Raw genomic sequence first — 23,317 nt, forward strand, 5'->3', positions numbered from 1 at the left:
TCCCTTTCCATCATCTCTTTTCTGTTTTGTTCACTTCCCTTTTCCTCCTCCCGCTCCTTTCTGTTTTCCCTCTAAGTCTTTTCTTTCCTCTTATTTCTCATTTTTTCCTCTTCCATATTCACATTCTACAACTTTCCTTTCTCCCTCTTCCAACCCTTCCTCCCTCTCCGTCCACTCTCATTTCTCCCTTTCTGCTTAATTTTCCCTTCTTTCCATTCTTGTTATTCTTTCGACGTTTCCTTTATCCTACCTCACTCTTTCACCCTCCTTTTTTTCCTTCATATTTTTTTTTTCATCTATTACTTTCCGCCATTCCTTATTTTCCCACCCTTTCCCTCCATCGTCATTCTTCCGTCCTTACTGCAGTACTCTCCCTCCTCTTCCCTTCCTTCCTTCCTTTAGTGCTCTTCCTTCTCCCTCCCCTCTCCCTACTCCCCCTCACTTGCCCTCCATTTCTTCCCCGTCAGTACCGCATTCGCCTCTCCATTTCCCCCTTTATTTCTCTCCCTCCCTCCCATATTCCCCCACTGACATGAGTATCAGGGCGTAATGCATTAAGGGCAGCGCTACCGAGCCTCTCCTTTAGCGCGAACCTTTATATAGGGAGCATTTTGTTCTCTTCATTACAGGAGATGATATGGCAGTCACTCGGGGCTGCCATGATGCCGCCGCTTTGTTTACCTACCCGCCCGCGTCTCTTCCCGCATTTTCCACTCTGAGCTCTTATTTATGCTCAGTTTTCTTCGTGTTTTACGGGTATTTTCCTCGCAGTGCTGTTATTCGGTGCGAGGTGCTGGTTTAGAGGGGTGAAATATGGGGTAATGCCTGCTGGGTATGGTAAATGTGGCAACGTTGCAATCAGCCGTATGTTCCCGCCAAAATATTTCCCGCGCCCACTCAAGCGACTTTGGGTCTTGCGGGCCTGTGGTTTTAGAGGCGATTTTATCTTGCGTCATGGCCATCCAAGCCCCGTTCTAAGCGATGATGAGGCCAAACATGCATTAACCTCGGTGATGGTGGTGGTGGTGATGTTAGTGATGGTGGTGATGGTGGTAGTTGTGGTGGTAGTGATGGTGGTAGTGTCGGTGGGAGGCCTTGAGAGGGATTATTTTTCGTATTTAATAAGAGGAGACGGACGGGGGATGAGGTGGAGGTAGGGGAAGGGTGCAAGGAGGGGTGTGGGATGGTTGGGGGTGTGACAAGATGGTCGGGGGGTGAGTTGGAGGTAGGGGAAGGGTGCAAGGAGGGGTGTGGAGTTGTGGGGGTGTGACAAGATGGTCAAGGGGTGGGAAGGAGGGGGAAGGGTGCAGGGAGGGGGGTGAGGTGGTGGGGGTGTGACAAGATGGACGGGGGGTGAGGCGGAGGAAGGGAAGGGGTGCAAGGAGGAGTGTTGGATGGTGGGGATGTGACAAGACGGTCGGGGGGTGAGATGGAGGAAGGGGAAGGGTGCAAGGAAGGGTGTGGGATGGTTGGGGGTGTAACAAGACTGTCGGGGGGTGAGATGGAGGAAGGGGAAGGGTGCAAGGAGGGGTGGTGGGGGTGTGACAAGATGGCCGCTGCCTGGCTTCACCCGTCACCGTGATGCTGTTCTAAGTTACAGTTACGGGGAGAATAATGGCGGTTGTCACAGCAATAGTGGGGTGACAGATGTATTACACGGAATTAATGGCTTCTCGCAAGGTGAAGGAAAGATGATTTGGAGAAAGAGGACTACATTAATAACTTGATAATTACATTGTTGCTACCTTTATTATCACGGGTTTTTTTGCTAGTCATTGTGTTATTAGTTGTAGTAGAAGTGTAATAGATTTTTAGTTTTGATTTTATGGTTTTATATAAGTGGTTTTATTATTATTATTATTATTATTATCGCTACTGCTACTACTACTACTACTACCCACCAGCACCACTCTTGTTATGTTTTCTTGTTTATAGTAATGATTGGCTAGTAGTAGTAGTAGTAGTAGTTTATTTTAGACAGTGATGTAGTTTATGTTTCGTCATGTTTCCTGTCTTTACTTCAGAGGTTTTCTTCTCTTCTTTACCATCCCTCCTGTTCTTCCTCCTTTAACGTTTTTACTTATTCCTTTATTCCCACTTCATCTTTATTCCTTTTATTTCATTTCTCTTCCTTTCATTTGAGCTTTTTTTTTTTTTTTTTTTTTACTCGCCTTTATCTTCTCTCTTCTCCCTTTTCTTTCCCTTTTCCCCCTCCCTTTCCCTCTCTTCCTTTTTTCTTCCCTTTCTCCCTCTTTCACTCCCTTTCATCTCTTCTACCTCTCCCTTTCGTCATTCATATCTTCCATATTTTCTCTCCTTCTCTCCCATCCCTCCTTTCCTTCATCCTTTTCTCCCCACCATCCTGTTTTCCATCGTCATATTCTCCCCTCCTTGCCCCCATCCTTACTCCTCTTCCTCTCTCCTCTCTTCCCTCCTCTTTTTCTCTTCTCTTCCCTCCTCTTCCTCTCTTGTCTTCCCTTCTCTTCCTCTTCCCTTCCCTCCTCTTCCTCTCTCTTCCCTCCTTTTCGTCTCTCCTCTTCTCCTCTCATCCCTCCTCTTCACTCCGTCTTCTTCCTCTTAATCCCCTCCCCACCTGCTCCGGTTTCATGCCATAGCCTCTCCCCTCCCCCTCCCCCTCCCTCTCCCCCAACCATCCTCATGCTTTTCTCTCTTCCTTATCTTCTGTTCACTTGTTTTTCTCCTCTCGCCCCATCTCTCTCTCTCTCTCTCTCTCTCTCTCTCTCTCTCTCTCTCTCTCTCTCTCTCTCTCTCTCTCTCTCTCTCTCTCATATACATTCATCTCTCTTGCCTCTTTATCTTCCTCCCCTCCATCTTCCTCATCCTATCCTTCTCCGGTTTCTTACACCTCTCCCCTCCCCCTCCCCTCCCCTCTCCTCTCCCCAAATGCCAGGCTTATGTAGTGTTGGCTGTGAGTCTGTATACTCTCTCTCTCTCTCTCCCCCCGCCATTTCCTCCCTCCATCTCTCCCTTTCTACTTCCATATACCTCCTTTCCTCCCTCCATCTCTCCCTCTCTACTTCCATACACCTCTTTTTCTCCCTTTCCCCTCTCCTGTCCTTCCTCTTTCTCCCCTTCTTCCTCTCTTTCCTCCCTCTTCACCTTTTCCCTCTTTCCATTTACTCCTTCTGCCTCCTTCTCCTCTTGTTTTCTTTGCTTCTTCCTCCCCCCTTCTTCTCCTCCTTCCTCCCCTCCCTCCTCCCTCCATTCTCTCACTGCTTCCCTTGTTCCTCGCTCCCTCCCTCCCTCCCTCCCTCCTTCTCTCCTTTCCCTCAACATCCGCCTCCCCATCACTTCCTACTCTCTCTCTCTCTCTCTCTCTCTCTCTCTCTCTCTCTCCATTTCTATTTTTTCTCCATTTTTTTTTTTTTTTACTTTTTCCTACCCTTACCGTTCTCCTTTAGATAATAGATAGAACAGGATAGATATATTAACCATAGCCTTCTCTATATAACAGAAGATCAACAAAGGAATAATGGAACTATTTTTTCCTTTGTATTCCTTTGAACTCACTCCCCTCCTACTTTGCGCTCACTCATTCCCCGCCTACTTTGAACTCACTCTTCTCCTACTGTGCACTCACTCCCCTCCTACTTTGAACTCACTCTCCTCCTGCTGTGCACTCACTCACTCCCCTGCTACTTTGAACTCACTCTTCTACTGTGCACTCACTCCCCTCCTACTTTGAACTCACTCTCCTCCTGCTGTGCACTCACTCCCCTCCTACTTTGAACTCACTCCCCTCCTGCTGTGCACTCACTCTCTCCCCTGCTACTTTGAACTCACTCTTCTACTGTGCACTCACTCCCCTCCTACTTTGAACTCACTCTCCTCCTGCTGTGCACTCACTCCCCTCCTACTTTGAACTCACTCTCCTCCTGCTGTGCACTCACTCCCCTCCTACTTTGAACTCACTCCCTTCCTGCTTTCCTTCCTTCCTTCCTTTACGTCTGTTCCTTCTTCCTTCCATTTCCCAGGTTTCCTTCCCATTTCCTTTTCCTTCACTTCCTACAGTCCTTCTTCCTTTACGTTTTTGTTCCCTCCTTTCCTTCCCATTCTCTGTTTTTCCTTCCTATTTCCTTCTTTTCCTTCACTCCCAGCATTCTTTCCTTGTCCCTTTGTCTTTGTTCCTTCTTTCCCTCCCTTTCCCTATTTTTCCTTCCCATTTCCTTCACTCCCTTCCTTCATTCTTTACTTCTTTGTTCCTCCTTCACCGGTTCTTCTTTCCTTCAATTTCCCCTCCTTTCCTTCCAATTTCCTTTTCCTTCACGCTTCTGCATCTGTTTCACCTTCCTACTTTCCTTCCTTCATTTTTTTTTTCCTTTTTATCGTGGTACACTGAATTGGTGATGACGATGGTAGTTGTGGTGGTGGTGATGATGATGATGGTGGTGATGATGATGATGGTGGTGGTGGTGTTGATGATGGTGGTGTTGATGATGATGGTGGTGGTGTTGATGTTAATGGTGGTGGTGTTGATGATGATGGTGGTGGTGTTGATGATAATGGTGGTGGTGGTGGTGGTAATGATCGTGGTGGTGGTAATAATGATGGTAGTTGTGGTGGTGGTGATGATGATGATAGGCATGATTTCTATAACTTACCCACCTCATTTATAATAACAAACAGGATTACACTACAAGTTAATGATGATGATGATGGTAATTACAGAGCCTTCTCATCCTATTAACAGTAGTAGGAATCAGATTGCAATGTCTGTTGGTGGTGGTGGTGATGATGATGGTGGTGGTGGTGGTGGTGGTGGTGGTGGTGATGATGATGATGGTGGTGGTGGTGATAATGGTGGTGGTAGTGGTGATGATGATGATGATGGTAACCTTGTATATAAAAGTGGAAATAACGAAAAAGTGCACGAAGAAATATTTAAAAAAATCACACACACACACACACACACACACACACACACACACACACACACACACACACACAGCCTCAGTGATTCGATAAAAAACTTCTCTGACCGAAAGTGGAGAAGAGGAGATGAGTGACATTTGAACCCCATCATTACCCTCGTGCACACACACACACACACACACACACACACACACACACACACACACACACACACACACACACACACACACACGGGTGGGGGAGGAGGGGGGAAGCAAGCGAAAACAGAACTTGAAAAAAAAAAAAAAAAAAAAAAACGGAAAAAAAAGAAAAACCGCACTGGCAAGAGGCGAGGTGGACCAATCGACATCCAATCACCGTGCTAGGAGTTTGCCCGTTTGCAACCCGTAATTACCGTGACGTATTTCCGTAGGCGACTTATGCAGCTTCCAGACGATTTTATCCAACTGAGGAATTTCGTAGTGTGTTAGGGGTACGTCCGGAGAGAGAGAGTGTGTACAGCCTTCGTCAGTTCATGTACAACGAGAGCTATTATTTCCCAAACAGAGAGAGAGAGAGAGAGAGAGGGGAAAAAATCTCAGGCTGAAAGGGTTTAAAAATGACCCAAAAAACAAAATTTCCGAATAAAAAAGAAGACGAACGAAGATATTTGAACGAGAGCCGAAAAAAACCTTCACATGCCGAAACCGTAAGAGACGAACCGAAATGGGCGACGTGCGATCACCGAGCCGGGAGTTGTGCACTTCGAAACCCCTTATTACCGTGACGTGTGTGTGTAGGTGATTTATGCTGATTCACTTTTTTTTTTTTTTCTTTCAAGTTTGGTGGTCTTGTGTTGCTGAGAGTTGAAGTTGTAGTGGTAGTAGTAGTAGTAGTGGTGGTAATAATAATAATAATAATAATAAGCGACAATAATAATAGTCTATCTATCTTGCCAGACGCCTCAATCCCGTTTGGGGTGGCCACAAACAAATCGCCTCCAAGTCGCTCTGTCCCCCGCCATTTCACTGCCCTGCTCCCAACTCACACCCCCCTCTCTCATATACCTCTCCACCCCATCCCTCCATCTCATCCTTGGCCTCCCCCTCCCTCTTCCCCCCTCCACCTCACTCACATACACTCTCTTCGTCAGTCTTTCACCCTCCATCCTCTCCACATGGCCAAACCACCTCAGTGTGTTCCTCATAACGCTTCCTATCACATCCACATCCACACCACAACGCTCCTTTATATCCTCATTCGTCAGCCTGTCTCTCCATGTGATTCCACAGGCTCCTCTTAAATAACTCATTTCCACCGCTCTCACTCTTGACTTGTGTCCTTCCAACAACGTCCAGGCTTCACTTCCATACGTTAGAGTTGGTATCACAATACTGTCATGTAGTAACTTTTTCACTTCCATGTTCACTTCCCTGTTTCTTATCACTGCTTTCAAAGAACCAGCAACCTTTCTTCCCTGCTGTACCCATTCAAGCACTTCACCCTCCAAACCTCCATCCTTACTCATCACACTACCCAAGTACTTAAACGTACTCATATTTTCCAATTCCTCACCATCCAACCTCGCTGTACATTCGCTGACTTCACCTCTCTCAAAAACCATCACTTTACTCTTCCCTACATTCATCTTTAGATTCCGTTTCTTGCACACTTTCCCAAACTCATCTACCAAGCTTTCCAGCTCCCCTTCGTCTTCACTCAACAACACAGTATCATCTGCAAACAACAGTACAGGGAGTTTCCAAACACTATCCTCTCTCACCAGGGCCACTCCAACATCCACTACCCTACCTTGTACCTCTTTTATTACCCCATCCATGTATAGATTGAACAACCATGGAGACATGACACATCCCTGTTTCAACCCAACTTTCAAAGAGAAAAATTCACTCAGTTCACCATCCACACGCACTGCGCACCATCATACATACTCTTCACAGTATTCAGCAACTTCCCATCTACTCCATATATTCTTAACACTTTCCACAATCCTTGTCTATCCACCCTGTCATATGCTTTCTCCAAATCCATGAAAGCCGCATACAACTTCTTTCCCATCTCTAGTAATAATGATAATAATAGTAATAATAATAATAATAGGAATGTATTGCACTGAGGGGCGCCGACACACACACACACACACACACACACACACACACACACACACACACACACACACAAACGCGAAGCCTCGATGATAATTTAAACTTGGTAAAGAGCGGTCGATGATCAAGCAAGACATTAAAATATGCAAAAAGAAATCCTTGAGAGAGAGAGAGAGAGAGTGAGTTCATATGAGTAACCAAAAGCAGGTGAAAATGGAAAAGACTTCAATCTAGAAAGCCGAAAAAAGAAAGTGGAGGACAGCGGCAGACGAGGTGAGTGACAGGTGGACACGAGCGAAGGAGTTGAACTGATTTATGCCGTGATTTCGAAGGTAACCGATTCTGAGAGAGAGAGAGAGAGAGAGAGAGAGAGCAGTAAGTATATCAGTGTTGTCGAAAATCCGAAAATATTAAAGAGATAAATACAATAAATCGGTAACAATTCAAACTTAGGGCGCCAGGGAAGAGAGTCCAAAATACAACCCCCCCTCCCCCCCCAAAAAAAAAACGAAAAGGCGCGCGAAAAATGCCGTGTGGAGGGAAAAAAAAACGTAAAGGCGCGAAAAACAACCGTAAGAACAAACACGAAAACGTAAAGGCGCGCGAAAAGGTAAAACACATCTCCCGGAAAGCCGAAAAAACTCGTGGTGCCGACGCTGGATGAGACGGTAGCCGAGATGAGCGACAGGCGAATACAGCCAACGAGGGGGTCCGTCTGATTTAAATTTTCGAACGGTAACCGATTTTGTAACCTTTAAACCAGACCGTTAAACATTCAAACGATACTCGCTTCCCGCCTCTCTCTCTCTCTCTCTCTCTCTCTCTCTCTCTCTCCCCACTTATTTGTTGGGTCAGTCGATTTTTTTTTACTGGACTCTCTCTCTCTCTCTCTCTCTCTCTCTCTCTCTCTCTACTTATTTGTTGGGTCTCGATTTTTTTTTTTTACTGGACTCTCTCTCTCTCTCTCTCCACGTATTTGCTGGGTCTTAATTGATTATTTAAAACTAGACTCTCTCTCTCTCTCTCTCTCTCTCTCTCTCTCTTTCTCTCTCTCCAGCTGTACGGTAAGGTCCCTCCATTAATTTTTTCACTCGCTTTTTTCTTGCTCATTTTTCTTTCTCTCGGGAACGTATATACCGCCCCGTTTTCTTTGTACCCCCTACTTAAATATTCTTGGAGCCATTCTCTCTCTCTCTCTCTCTCTCTCTCTCTCTCTCTCTCTCTCTTTCATTGACATTTGGAGATTAGCTAACACCTCTTCGTAGGCGATTTCTCTCTCTCTCTCTCTCTCTCTCTCTCTCTCTCTCTCTCTCTCTCATTGACATTTGGAGATTACCTAACACCTCTTCCTAAGCGATTTATTTTGCCCCTTACACCTTAATATCCTTACTATGTTACTAATACAAACTGTAGTAAAAAGATACAAGTTGAAATAAAGAGAATAAATCAGCAGTAAGCAAGTGTTACGTGTCTGCCAGCGAGTGTAAATAACATACGAGAGAATTCAAGCTGAAATACACAAAATAAATCGCTTGAGGAACATTGTTGGGAAGCCACTAATTTCAACGTGTATACAGTTCACAAATCGAACGTACAGGGAGTATTTTTTTTTCTCCGTTTTCTTTTTGTTTTCATCGTTTTTTGAGGGTTCTCCGTTATTCTTTTTCGTTTTCTCCGTTTTTTTTTTCCGTTCTTCGTTTTTATTTTGGTTTTCTCCGTTTTTCATTTTAGTATTCGTCTTTTCGTGAGTTTTGTTTTTGTTGTTTTCTTTGATGTTTTCCGTTTTTTAATGATTTTTCGTTTAGTTTTTTTTTATTTTTCTGTTGGGGTTTCTCTCCTGTTTTTTCTTCGTTTTTTCTTTGGTTTTCTGCTTTTTTGGGGGTTTCTCAATGTTCGTATTTTTCTTTTCCCTTTTTTTCGTGTTTTTTCTTATTTGTGTATTAATGTCGACCTTACCGCGAGCCAGCGTGGTATTTATCTGGTATTAATAGGGGGCTTTGTGGTGAGCGGGGCGGGGAGCTGGTGTGGGGAGCTTGGGTAAGGGAATGTGGTGTTATGTGGTGTGTGTTTGGATGCTGGTACGGTATATCATCATCATCATCACTACCGGTATCATCATCATCAGCAGCATCATTACCATCATCATCATCATCATCATCACTACCACCATCATCATCATCATCATCATCACTACCACCACCACCGTTACAATCTTCCTCCTCCTTATAATCACCACCACTTCCATCATCACCACCACCACCACCACCACCACCATCGTCATAGCCATTACTATCTTCCTCCTCCCCATAAGTATCACCACTACCATCATCATCATCTCTCTATCGCGGTGTTTTATTTGGAACATGATTAAGTAAACGTGATTTAATTTGTTTCTTGTTTTATAGGAGAATACTGCGTTTGTTTGGAGGTTTGAGTTTGGTTGTTTGTTTATATGTTTGCATTCCTCCTCCTCCTCCTCCTCATCATCATCATCATCATCATCTTTATCGTCGTTTATTTATTATCCTCAGCTGTTAAGTAAAAAAAAATAAAATAAATAAAATAGGGGTGCCAGACCTCTTCCAGATGCTCCTTCGTATATAATTCATTCTTTCTGCTCGAGCTCTGGCATCTTCAACTTCCATCCTCCCTATCTTATTCGTTTCCCATCCCCAGCCACGCTTCTTGGCCAGCCGCACCTTCTCCAAGCCTTCAAACTATCTTATATATACACTCTTTTTTTTACCCCTCGTTCCCTCCATTTCTTCCTTCCTTCATTCCCTCCTTCCATCCATTCCTTCATTCCCCTCATTCCCTCCATTCCCTTCATTCCCTCCTTCCCTCCATTCCCTCCTTCCCTCCATTCCCTCCTTCCCTCCCTTCCTTCTATCCATTCCCTCCTTCCATCCATTCCCTTCAGTCCCTCCTTCCCTCCATTCCCTTCATTCCCTCTTTCCCTCCATTCCCACCTTCCCTCGTTTTTTCCTTCCCTTCATTCCCTCTTTCCTTCCATTCCCTCCTTCCCTCCATTCCCTCCTTCTCTCCATCCCTCTATCCCCTTCTTCCCTCCATTCTCATCACATCACCCCATTTGTACACAATCCTCTCAAAATTAACAGGCTTTATATTCAACAATCTTTTTTTAATATGATTACTGTTTTTTGTATGTTTTTTTTTTATACTGTATTTGAGTACACACACACACACACACACACACACACACACACACACACACACACACACACACACACACACACACACACACACACACACACACACACACACACACACACACACACACACACACACACACACACACACACACACCAATTTTTTTTTTCTCTCTCTCTCTCGCCACCAGCATCTTAATCGACTTATGCCTCATTTCGGCTCCTTTTAAAGCTTTCTTTCACTTTTTTCCTCTCAAACCCTTAAGCTCACTGACTTCCCTACTTTCAAACTCCACACACACACACACACACACACACACACACACTTTTTTCCCATCTAAATATACCTCCCCATTGACTGTATCTGACTCCCATGTATCTCACTATCTTCCTTATCTCTATTATAGGCTGTTTAATTATACCTTTATCAGTTTATCAATGTCCTTTATTTTTATCATTTTGTCCTTGTGTATCTATCTTCTATCTATCCCTTTATTACCCCTGTTATTGTGTCTTATCAGGTTATCTATTTGTCCATTTCTCTCTCTCTCTCTCTCTCTCTCTCTCTCTCTCTCTCTCTCTCTCTCTCTCTCTCTCTCTCTCACTTTTTCCAAATCAACAAAACTGACCACAGATGAAATTTTGTCGATCAGTATTTTGTCCATCAGCCTATTCTATCTACCTACCTACCTATCTATCTATCTGTCGATCTATCTAACCCAGTCTCTCTCCCTTACCTTTTCCCAATCAACACTGACCACATGAGATGAAAATTTTATCGATCAGTATTTTATCCATCTACCTATCAATTATCCATCCATCTATCCATCTACCTATCTATCTGTCTCTCTGTTTATCTATCTAACCCAATCTCTCTTCCCTACAGATTCCGGATCGACAACACTGACCACATAATCGACGTGAACAAAGGCAACAGTCCCTTCGAGTACGATCAGGTGAACATCATCTGCCCTGTGTACAACAAGGAGACGGACGAGGACGAGGCGGAGAAGTACATCATCTACAACGTGAGTACATAACGAAGCACATCTATAACGTAGTACAAATAGCGGAGTACATCTATAACGAAGTACGTGTTAATAGCGTTGTACAGTTAACGGAGTACATCTGTAACGTAGTAGATGTTATAACGGAGTACATCTGTAACGTAGTACATGTTAGAGTACCACAAAATTTAATAACGGAGTACATCTGTAACGTAGTACATATTATAACGAAGTACGTGTTATAGCGTAGTACAAATAAGAGTACACCAACGTAGTACATGTTATAACGAAGTACGTTATAGCGTAGTACAAATAACGGAGTACATCTGTAACGTAGTACATGTTATAACGCAGTACATTTATAGCGAAGTTTATGTAGAGGTAAAATTGTGTACAAGGAGACGAACGAGGATGAGGCAAATAAATACATCATCTATAACGTAAGTACATAACGAAGGACCTTGTAATGTAGTACTTGTTACAACGAAATACTCTATATCTAAAACGAAGTACATAATTTATAACGTAAGTACATAACGAAGTACCTCATTATAACGTAAGTACATATTATAACGAAGTACATAATTTATAACAAGTACATATAACGTAAGTACATGTTATAGCAAAGTACATAATTTATAACGTAAGTACCTATAACGAAGTACATCATTGTAACGTAAGTACATATAACGAAGTACATCATTGTAATGTAAGTACATATAACGAAGTACGTCATTATAACCTAAGTACACATAACGAAGTACATCATTATAACGTAAGTACATATAACGAAGTATATAATTTAACGTAAGTACATATTACAACGGAGTAAATAATTTCAAGCGTAAGCAGAAGTACACTATGTACACACGATTAAAAAAAAAATAGTACCGGTGCACATTTGGCCTGATAATTTGACACCACGGACGGTGGACTCCAGAAATGTTGGATGAGTTTTCCCTCTTGTCAAACACGCTTAAGTATGTCATAGATAGGTTTCATTATTTTTATTATTATTATTTTCAGTTAACAGAACAAATTATGGTTGGTATTGTTTCTGGATGCATATTGAAATGATAAATAATTTTCTATGTATTACACAAGCTATATTGACCAGTTCAGATATCTTGCCACTCCAGCGCGATTCATTTTTTATCTTTTTTATTTTTACCTTGTGTACATCTGTATGACAAGTGGTTACGAAGACAGCAGAGTTGTTACGTAAATATAATACCGTTTCTGACACCTTCAATACAACGAAGTGGCTGTAATGCAGGTATCGTATAACAAACCATTAAATTTTCTCTTTCCTTTATAGATATTGTATAACGAATTACTTTTATAACAAACCAAGTATTTTTTTAAAACTGAATTTGTCTTAACTCCTTATCTTTATATTCCTCTTCCTTGTCTCCCCCTCTTCCTTCTCCTTCTCTTTTTTTCTCCCTTTCCCCATTCTGTTTCTCCCTCCTCTCCCTCTCTTCTTCTCCTCCTTCTCATCATCCTTTTTCTCTTCCTTCTACCTCCTCCTCCTCCTCCTCATAATCATCATCATCATTCTCTTCCACTTCCTTCTACCTCCTCCTCCTCTTCTTCCTCCTCATTCTCAGCATCCTTTTCCTCTTCCTTCTACCTCCTCTTCTTCCTCCTCCTCCCCCTTCTTGCTTTCCTATCCTTATCCTTCAGCATGTAGAATTAGATCTCGTAGTCATAATCTACTCTGTAATAAGCAGCATCGAAATGACCATAAAGCCTGTTGTTGTTTGCTTTCCTTTGCATTCCTCCTTCACACACCAACCTCTTCAGTCGCAATAAATTTTGAAAAAGGTCGAAGCAAATCCATACGGCAACAAATACTCCAAAATTTATCGTTCACTCACTAGCCTAATAACTCCGATCGTTTTGAAAGACTTTACTGTTTTGAAAAATGCTTACATGTTTTCCTTTTCAATTTTTAACGTGGATATGATTGCGCCAAGGATTAGTATTATTGTTCTTGATGGGATTTGACCGTTGAAGTCGTTAACGTACGGTATCGGTTTTATTTTGGTTGGTTTGAATATTTGAATCGTTGTTATTGGGCCGTTATAGGTCTTATAGGTTTTCTTGATAGCGGTTTGTGTTATTGGGATTGTACTTGATTTTACTGTGCATGTGTATTATTATTATTATTATTATTATTTATTATTATTATTATTATATTTTTTATTTTTACTACTTTCTTTTGTTGCTTTCGTCTTTATTTTACATACATGTTACAGTACTGCCTTCATTACACCTCTTCCCAATCAACTTGTTTTCAATTTTGTCCATTCTTTTCCTCTTCCTCCTCCTCTTCCTCCTCCTCCTTCTTCCTCCTCCTCCTCCTCCTCCTCCTCCTCCTCCTCCTCCCCTTCCCTTCTCCTCCTCCCCCTTTCCTCTTCCTCCTCCTCCTACCCTCTTCCTCTTCCACCCCCCGTTCCTTCCTCCTCCTCCCCTTCCCTCCTCCTCCTCCTTCCTCCCCCTCCTTCCTCCCCCTCCTCCCTCCCCTCCTCCTCCCCTTCCCTCTTCTTCTTCCTCCTCCTCCTCCCCCCTTCCCTCTTCTTCCTCCTCCTCCCCCTCCTCCCCTTCCATTAATACAAAAGTCAATAAGGAATTAAAAGAGTTAAGACGCTAGAAGTCACGTGGAGAGAGAGAGAGAGAGAGAGAGAGAGAGAATGAAGCCTGTAAGAAGGAAAGAAAAGAAGCTAAGGGTAAGAGAGAGAGAGAGAGAGAGAATGAAGCATGTAGGAAGAAAAGGTAAGAAGCGAAGAGTAAACGAGAGAGAGAGAGGGTGGTTGAAGCTTGTAGGAAGAAGCCAAGGGTAAGCGAGAGAGAGAGAGAGAGACCCAGGGGAAAGGGGGGGGGGCTGTTTTGCGATTAATGCCCATCTTCTCCATTATGTAAGCCGGAGTTAACGAGAGAGCGGCCTTTAGTCGGGTTGTGTAGTGGAGGTTGTAGCAGGGTGGTAATGGCCGGGGGGGGAGGGGGAGGAGAGGGAGGGAAGAAGAGGGAGAGGGAAGGGGGGAGAAAAAGGAGAGAGGGGAGGGGGGGGAAAGAGAGGGAGAGGGAAGGGCGAAGAAAAAGAGAGGGAAGCGGGGAGAAAAAGGAGAGGGAGGGGAAGAAGAGAGAGAGGTAAGTGGGTAGGAGAAAGAGAGTGGGGAAGAAAGGGAGAGGAGCGGGGGGAGAAGAATGAGAGGGGGAAGGGAAAGAAAAATGGAGGGAAGAATGAGAGAGGGAGGAGAAGAAAAAGGAGAGAAGAGTGAGATTGAAGAAAATGAAGAGGAAAATGGGAAGGGGAATGAGAGGGAGGAAAGAGAAGAAAGGAAAGAGGAAAAGTGGTAGAAGAATGAGAGAGAGGGGGGGGGGAGAAAAGAAGAGGAAAATGGTTATGTAAAGGACTAGAATAACGAGAGAGAGAGAGAGAGAGAGAGAGAGAGAGAGAGAGAGAGAGAGAGAGAGAGAGATTAGCGGAGTAAAGAAAGAGAACGTAATAGAGGAGTGAAAGGAACAAATGGTATTGAGCAAGCAAGATGTGGAGCAGAGAGGAGGAGGAGGAGGAGGGAAGTAAGGGGGGAAAGAGGAATGGCAGGAATAAGGAAAGGAGGAATGAAGGGAGAAGGAGGGAAGGAAAGGGGGGGGAAGAGGAATGGAAGGAGGGGAAGAAAGAGGAATGGAAGGGAGGAAACGAGGGAAGGGAGGAAAGAGTAATGGAAGGAAGGGAGGAAAGAGGAATGGAAGGAAGAGAGGAAAGAGGAATGGAAGGAAGGGAGGAAAAAGTAATGGAAGGAAGGGAAGAAAGAGGAATGAAAGGAAGGAGGGAAAGAAGAATGGAAGGAAGAAGGAAAGCAAGAATCAAGGGAGGAGGGAATGAAGGAGAGAAGGGAATGGAAGGAAGAAGAAAAGGAGGGATGAAGGGAGGAGGAAATAAAAGAAGGAAGGAGGGAGGGGGAGAGAGAAAAGGAGAGAAGATGAAGAGAGAAGGGGAGAGAATAGGAATTTGGAAAACGGGATGGGAAACAAAAGTAAATAAAAAAAGAATGAGGAGAAAATGAAGTGAAAAAAAAAAAATAAATTAGGGAGAAGAAAAATTCGTGATGAAAGAGATTTTGAAACATGGGAGAGGTAAATGAGAGAGAGAGGGAGAGAGAATGTGAAAGGGAAGGAAGTTGAGAAGAGGTGGGGGGAGGAGAAGGGAGGAAGAGAGATAATTGAAGTGAAATGAAATGGAGTGAAAAGGAGGAGGAAAGGAGAGGAGAGGAAAAGGAAGAGGGAGGAGAGGAGATAATAGGAGGGGAAGAGGGGGGAGGGGAGATTTAAAGGGGGAGGGACAGAGGGAGTGGAGAGGGGAAGGGGAGGAGATGAGAGGGGAAAGGAAGAGAGGTGAGGAGATAGAAGGAAAGAAAGGGAGGTAGGAAAGAAGAAAGGAGAGAGAATGAATGCGGTGGAAGGGGGGTGGGGAGAAGAGGAGAAGGGGGAGATTTTAGGAGAGATGAAAAAGGAGAGAGAAAAATGACTGCGGTGAAGGGGAGAGAAACAGAGGGGGGAGGGGAGAAGGTAAGGGAGAAGAAAAATAGGGAGAAAGAAGAAATAATTGCGGTGAAGGGGGTGAAACAAAGAAGAAGAGAGGGAGAAAGAGAAATGGGAGAGAAGAGAGAAAATGAATGCGGTGAACGGGAAGGAAAGAGAGAGAAGATGGAAGGGGATGGGAGAAGAGGGGGAGGGAGGGGAGGGGAAAGGGAGGAAGGGGGAGGGGTGACCCGCCTTGACCTCGCCCGAGATGAGAAATGAAAGTTGAGGGAGGGGGAGGAAGGGGAGGGGAGGGGAGGGGAGGGGTGAGGGAACTAAGCATCATCTTAAATCACCCCACTTTCGCCTCCCCCACCTCCCTCCCCTCCGCTCACTTCCTCCTCTTTGTTTCTTTATCTCTCCTCCTCTCTTCCACTTCCCTCTCCTCCTCTCTTCCACTTCCCTCTCCTCCCTTTCTCCCTACCTTTAACGTATACAGTCGCCAGTTACGTTAGTTAAAACCTCTCTCTCTCTCTCTCTCTCTCTCTCTCTCTGTTAGTGAGAGAGAGAAAGCACAATAGGTCTGATGATTTTTTTTTCTTTATACTTCTTTATTTTCCTTTATTTCCTTCTCATTTTCTTCACGCATATCCCTCTCACACGCCTTCCCTCCTGTCACTCTTTAGCTCTCTCCCCACATCCTCACTCTCCATCTCATCTTACTCTTTCCCTTCCTCTCCCTCCTCCTCCACTTTCTTTGCTCTCCACTCCCTCTTCTATCTTTTTCGCCACTTCCCCAGTCTCCATCTCTTCTCACTCTTTTCCATCCTCTCCCTCCTCCTCCACCCTCTCTCTCTCTCTCTCTCTCTCTCTCTCTCTCTCTCTCTCTCTCTCTCTCTCTGCCTCATTCATAGTTGTAAATATATTAGTTTTTTTTTTCATTAATTTTAGAACAGTTTTTATTAACATTTTATTTCTGGTTACAACCCTATTAATGTATATATATATTTTTTATTAGAAGTGTACTAAAAAAATTTCGGGATTATGAGGCGTATGAATAGCCAAAAAATTTAATTATTTGAGAGTAATTAGTTTTTATGGAATTTATATATCCGTAAAATTCCCTAATTGTTTTTTATACTTATTTTTTTATTGTCTATTCTGTTCCATTTCTTGTTTTATTAGGCAGTTTATTTTACTTTATATTATTCCATGTTTTCCATTGTTTATTGTTTTATTCCGTTGTCATTATTTTCTACTTTATTTTGCTCTGTTCCTTTCGTGTTTTATTACATTCTATTTCCTTCACTTTTTTCTGCTAATTTTTTTTTTTTCTTACTTTATTTCTTCCATTTTATTTTGTTTATTGTAATGTCTGTTTTTATTTTGTTTCCTCCATTTTTTATTCTTTATTTTTCGTCTACTTTCCTTATTTCCCTTATTAAGCTGGAAAAGCTAAGAAATAAAAAAAGGAAGGAGAGAGAGAGTGTAAGAAGCCTTGTACTAGGTGATTGTTCCATTACAGTACTTCGTTGTTGGACATCCTATTGCTCGCTCTCTCTCTCTCTCTCTCTCTCTCTCTCTCATTAGTCTGTCTGTCTTTGTGTACATATATATGTATGTTTGTCTGTCAGGATCTCTCACAATGAAAGGACTGCTCGTGAGAGAGAGAGAGAGAGAGTGAGAGAGAGAGAATTGCTCCATTCACCACTTTCTCTTAAGCATCACGGCCTCCCATTTCTCTCTCTCTCTCTCTCTCCCCCTCTCTCTCTCCCCCTCCCTCCCTTCCTCCTCCTCCTCCTCCTCCTCCTCCTCCTCCTCCTCCTCCTCCTCCTCCTCCTCCTCCTCCTCCTCCTCCTCCAGGGTAGAGTACTGTAGTATTAGTTTATGTAATGAGAGAAAGTAAAGCAAGTTTCTCTCTCTCTCTCCAAACACCACAAACAAGCATCCAAAAATACAGCACGAAATAATTAATGATAAAACTTCATTTAATATCCAGTTCCATTAACATAACTAACAAAATCAAAACCAGATTTTTTTTTTATTTTTTGATTTTAAATAGATTGAAAGTTCGAGTTTGACATTTCGAGTAAAGAAAAAAATGAGATTGGTCTTGTACATGTAATTTGGGTGGAGATGGAGGTATGTGTATGTGTTTGGTGGTGTACATGTGTGTGTACGTAGTTATAGCCTATATCCATTCTTGTACACATGCTTTAGTATACTGTACATGTTATTTGTATGTGTGTGTGTACGTAGTTATATATCCATTCTTGCCCACATGCTTTAGTATACATGTTATTTGTATGTGTTTGTGTGTGTGTGTGTGTGTGCGTAATTATATCCATTCTTGTACACATGCTTTAATATGTATACATGTAGTTGTGTATGTGTGTGTAGTTATATATCCGTTCTTGTACACATGCATTAGTATACATCTAGTTATCGGTATGTTTGTGTGTGTGTACGTAGTTATAGAGCCATTCTTGTACACATGCTTTAGTATACATGTAGTTATCTGTGTGTGTGTGTGTGTGTGTGTGTGTGTGTGCAGTTATACCCATTCTTGTACACTTTAGTATACACGTATTCTCTGTATGATCATCTATCAACATATTAACGTACTCGTATAAGTTTGTTTAATATTTTTCCATGTGTAGTATATCTATCTCTATATATCAGTCAGTTTAAGTAGTCTGTCAGTTTATCTATTTGTCTGTCTTTCAGTCTGTGTAACTATGTATTGTTTATGTATATGCATTAGTTAATCCATCCATCGCTGTCTTTCTACAGTATCTATCTATCCATCTTTCTGTCACCCTGTCTGTCTCTTTTTATCTCTGTCTTTATTCATCTCTCGCACTGTTTCTCTCATTAAGTACAATCCAAAAATCTCACTGGAACAAATTTGAACAAGAAAAAAATAAGTAAATAAAAACGAAATCGTGAACTTCAGATGAGAGCCATATAAAATTCAAACTACTGGTATATATAACATTTGAACATCTGAAATCGGAGGGACGAAAGTTTATGGAACAAGTCTTCGGATTTACTCATGAGGTGAGCTAAAATTAAGGATTTGCTAGAAGTTTGTCTAAATATGAGGTAGACTCGCCGGTGTGCTATGAATAATGAAAAGGTAAAGTGAACGTAAAGGAATGATGGTAGTGATGATTAAGCCAACGTAGGAGGAAAGGAATGGTGATGATGATAATGGTGATGATTGCAAAGGTAGAGTGAACGTAAGAGGAAAGGAATGATGAAAAACGAACGTAAGAGGAAAGGAATGATGATGATGATGATTGAATAGGTAAAGTGAACGTAAGAGGAAAGGAATGATGATGATGATGATTGAATAGGTAAAGTGAACGTAAGAGGAAAGGAATGATGATGATGATTGAATAGGTAAAGTGAACGTAAGAGGAAAGGAATGATGATGATGATTGAATAGGTAAAGTGAACGTAAGAGGAAAGGAATGATGATGATGATGATGATTGAATAGGTAAAGTGAACGTAAGAGGAAAGGAATGATGATGATGATTGAATAGGTAAAGTGAACGTAAGAGGAAAGGAATGATGATGATGATTGAATAGGTAAAGTGAACGTAAGAGGAAAGGAATGATGATGATGATTGAATAGGTAAAGTGAACGTAAGAGGAAAGGAATGATGATGATGAATGAATAGGTAAAGTGAACGTAAGAGGAAAGGAATGATGATGATGATTGAATAGGTAAAGTGAACGTAAGAGGAAAGGAATGATGATGATGATGATTGAATAGGTAAAGTGAACGTAAGAGGAAAGGAATGATGATGATGATTGAATAGGTAAAGTGAACGTAAGAGGAAAGGAATGATGATGATGATTGAATAGGTAAAGTGAACGTAAGAGGAAAGGAATGATGATGATGATGATGATTGAATAGGTAAAGTGAACGTAAGAGGAAAGGAATGATGATGATGATTGAATAGGTAAAGTGAACGTAAGAGGAAAGGAATGATGATGATGATGATGATTGAAAAAGCAAAGTGAACGCAAGAGGAAGGACGATGATACTAGATTGCGAGAATGTCGAGGAAGAATGAAGAACAGTTGAAAAGGTTTTGTATTTGCAGTAGTAGTAGTAGGAATAATAATAAGAGGAGGACCCAGCGTAAACATGAAAACCGTACCTAATTCGTCAGTTCAAAATCCCCACCCATCTCCACAAAAGTGAACATAGCCGACCGCTCCCACATCCGTTGACAGCTAGCCTTCCAAACTTCTGTCCATCCTTTCCTGTGTCTGCTCGATTCTCCTCTTCCCCTATTTCGTAATTCATGGCCGCCTGTCGTTTCTCTACACTTCTTTGGAGATTGGCGGGTAAAAAAGCGGTTATTGAAGGTCAACGAAATACCGTATGTCGCTCACTACACCGGTGCTTTAAGCTGGAGATCGGCGGAGTTCCTTGGCGGGTTGATTGATGGCGAGATGGACGTGCGTGGTCGTTAGTGCTAGAGGATTTGTGCCTGTGTGTGTGTGTGTGTGTGTGTGTGTGTGTGTGTGTGTGTGTGTGTGTGAAGTTGTGCTTTCTCGGTTTTGTGTTCAGTTTGTGTTACCAGCGTGTGAAGTTGTGTTTTAGAGATTTTGTGTTCTGTTTGTGTGTGGGGCTGTGTAGGTATTTGAGTGTATGCATGCTTGTATGTGTGTGTGTACGTATGTATGATGTATGTGTGTTTGTGTACTTAAGTGGTATTGCCCAGTTTTGGTTCTGGTGTTTGTGTAATGACGTTACTGTGTGTGTGTGTGTGTGTGTGTGAGAGAGAGAGAGAGAGAGAGAGAAATCCACCTCTCAATCTCCCTCCTGGTCTGCTCTGGCTAAATGGTATATGCAAGTGAGTAAATTGTCTCTGCAAGCATCAACAGGGACAAGCCGAACGTCAATTACGGGATCTTACCCTCACTTAATTCTTTGCCCTTTTCCACTTTCTGTTTGGAATTCGGCGTGTCTGGCCTGTGTTTAGGGATTTATGATGTTCTGAATGTTGCGGGATTAGTATTTCGGGGTGTTAGTTTGAGCACTGAGAGCGGGATTTATGTAATTAATTTATTTCTTGAAGTTGTGCTGCCTACTTTTTCCTCCGCCTTTATCATTCTTTTTCTGTGTCTGCCCACTTCTCTTCTTATTTCCCACCTTTCCTGTCACTTTTTGTTACACTTCTTTCCTTTTCAGGTTCCATTACATTGAATGATAAGCCAAATTGTTTCCTGTATGCCAGGAAACCATTTCCAAAGCTGAGTGGTAGCCATATAACCAACACAGGTGTGCCTTACGTGTCAAAAAGTGGATTGGTGTAGGATTAGTGTTCCTCCCCTTAAAACAGCTCAGAGACAAACGGCCACCCCTTACAAGATTATGAAGTTAGGCAATAGATAGACAGATAGAAGTAAAATTGTTTGGAGTTGTAATGCTTCATTACACATTTGGGGATTCTTTGTTTAGGCTTTTACATTATTTTCTTAATCTGATTGTGTGGTAAATTAGGAGGGTTGATTTGACTAGTAACCAAGGAGACTTCATAACCAAGGTTCGTCGAATTTCACGCAACCACAATTTATTAATCAAATGGAGGGTCGCTGAGTTGCGTGTGATGAAGACAAAGCGACTGTAGTTATGATATTTGGAATTAAGATGTCTTGTGCTCAGCTTACTTGTTTAAACTGTTTACACTGTTTACACTTCCTATGATCCCTCAGCCCTTCAAATCACTTGCTCTTTAGTACGTTCAAAACATAATGGGAACGGAATGCATCATTTTTTACTTTGGCCTAAAATTTTCGTCTGTCTATCTTTAATGCCGAGTAATAACGATATATTAACACGGATATGGTGCTAATCACGAAGAAGTGCTATGAGAGGGATGTCGAGTCTTATTGTCTATTCCTACTTCTGATCCTCGTGAAATGAGTCGCAAATGGGGTGCCAATCACAAAGAAGTGGTGTGGGAAGGATGTAGAACCGTATGATTGTTTTTTTTTTTATCCTATTGAGGTACGTGAAATACGCTGCAAAAGAACGAAAATCTGGGGCAAGCTAAGATGAAAGACCTGTTAATTCTCCTTTTTTTTTTTTTTTTTTTTTTTTTTTTCTACTACTACTACACTAACTGGTTTCAGCTTGGCCAATTCTGTACCAGTAATTACTTTGGTTATCATTAAGACGAAGTGTTGTTTGGTAATTAGGCTGTAATTAGTTAAACATACCCAAAGTTCTTTTACTAATTACAGGTCTTTAAATTATGTTTGGTAGGTAATTCTCTCTCTCTCTCTCTCTGCCATCTTTTGTTGAATTAATAAAACCAAATAAATAAATAAAGCATCAGGTGTAACAGAAATAACAAAAAACACGTCCTAGGGCTGAAGGGATTAAGAACGCTTGGGTAGAAATTGTGCGAGAGAGAGAGAGAGAGAGAGATTTGTATAACCGGGTAATGACGCCAACCGGATGTATCAGTGCCACCAAATGAAGGCTTCCCTCTCCATCGCCATCATCGGTTATTTTGAAACTAAGTTAAAATTACAACCTTAAAGATTTTCCGTTCTTTCTCAGCCCCGAAAGTTTGGTAATCACTTATGACCTTTTAAATTCTGCTAGAAATGGTGTTTGATTAGGATTTATTGGTAGACTAGGATTTCATTTGGAAGCTGAGAATTTGAGAAGCGAATCTCTCTCTCTCTCTCTCTCTCTCTCTCTCTCTCTCTCTCTCTCTCTCTCTCTCATATATGGGAGTTTGGCTCAGTGTTTGACATTATATTAATTTTTGTGTAATTTTGCTCCTTGTAAGTTGAAGAAAATTGCCATAGATTTATTGAATATGGTTCCCAAACACCGAGGTGCCATAACCATTATTTGATTGTGTACATACTGTTCGTGTTCAGTGAAGTGGTTAATAAAGTTGTTTATAATTAATTTATTTCCAACATGAATAGTTGAATATTTGGTGACAGTAACGAAAAGATAGAAGTAACAGGTGCGAGAAAGTATTAATGTCTAATAGTGTAATAAACTGAAGAGTAGGAGTGAAGTCACGTAAGCCAGTGAAAATCCAGCTTTTGTGCCCTTAAGTGATATGGTACGGTACAGACTTGAGAGAATATTGTGGCTTACTTGTTTCGTTCCATTTTTGAAGGCTTTAGTGTGCTTGCTCGCATCAGCCTTGGTCATCTAATGGTGACTGTCCATGCTGCTCGATCTCTGGCTGCCTCCCTGTTTAGTCCCTTATCCCTGAGGTCACAGTCAGTACCTCGTTCCAGGTCTTTTTTTGGTCTACCTCACTATGCTGAATAAATAAGAGAGGTAGAGGTGCAATAAGTCATATCCACAAGTTACCTATCCACACCCATCCACTAATGATTCCCCCTTTTTCCACAGGTGAGCAAGGAGGAGTATGACACGTGCCGGATCACGAACCCTGCTCCCCGTGTGATAGCTGTGTGTGACAAACCATACAAGCTCATGTACTTCACCATCACCTTCCGCTCATTCACGCCACAGCCAGGAGGTCTTGAGTTTAGGCCGGGACAGGATTACTATTTCATCTGTAAGTTTGGGGGGGTGATAGTGTGTGGTGTGGG

At 42.3% G+C, this 23,317-nt stretch overlaps 1 protein-coding gene across 1 annotated transcript in view; it reads left to right on the forward strand.

Moving 5' to 3' along the window:
- LOC145399404 (ephrin-A5b-like) overlaps positions 1 to 23,317 on the forward strand; it is a 273,796-nt gene that overhangs the window by 237,192 nt on the left and 13,287 nt on the right. The window contains exons 2-3 of the mRNA XM_080272023.1: positions 11,055 to 11,196; positions 23,115 to 23,283. Of these exons, the coding sequence (XP_080128149.1) occupies positions 11,055 to 11,196; positions 23,115 to 23,283 (311 nt within the window). The remainder of the gene's footprint in view (positions 1 to 11,054; positions 11,197 to 23,114; positions 23,284 to 23,317) is intronic.

The sequence above is a fragment of the Coenobita brevimanus genome, chromosome 49, assembly GCF_032717465.1.
Source record: "Coenobita brevimanus isolate Jiangsu-jjx chromosome 49, ASM3271746v2, whole genome shotgun sequence".
Classification (NCBI taxonomy): Eukaryota; Metazoa; Arthropoda; class Malacostraca; order Decapoda; family Coenobitidae; genus Coenobita; species Coenobita brevimanus.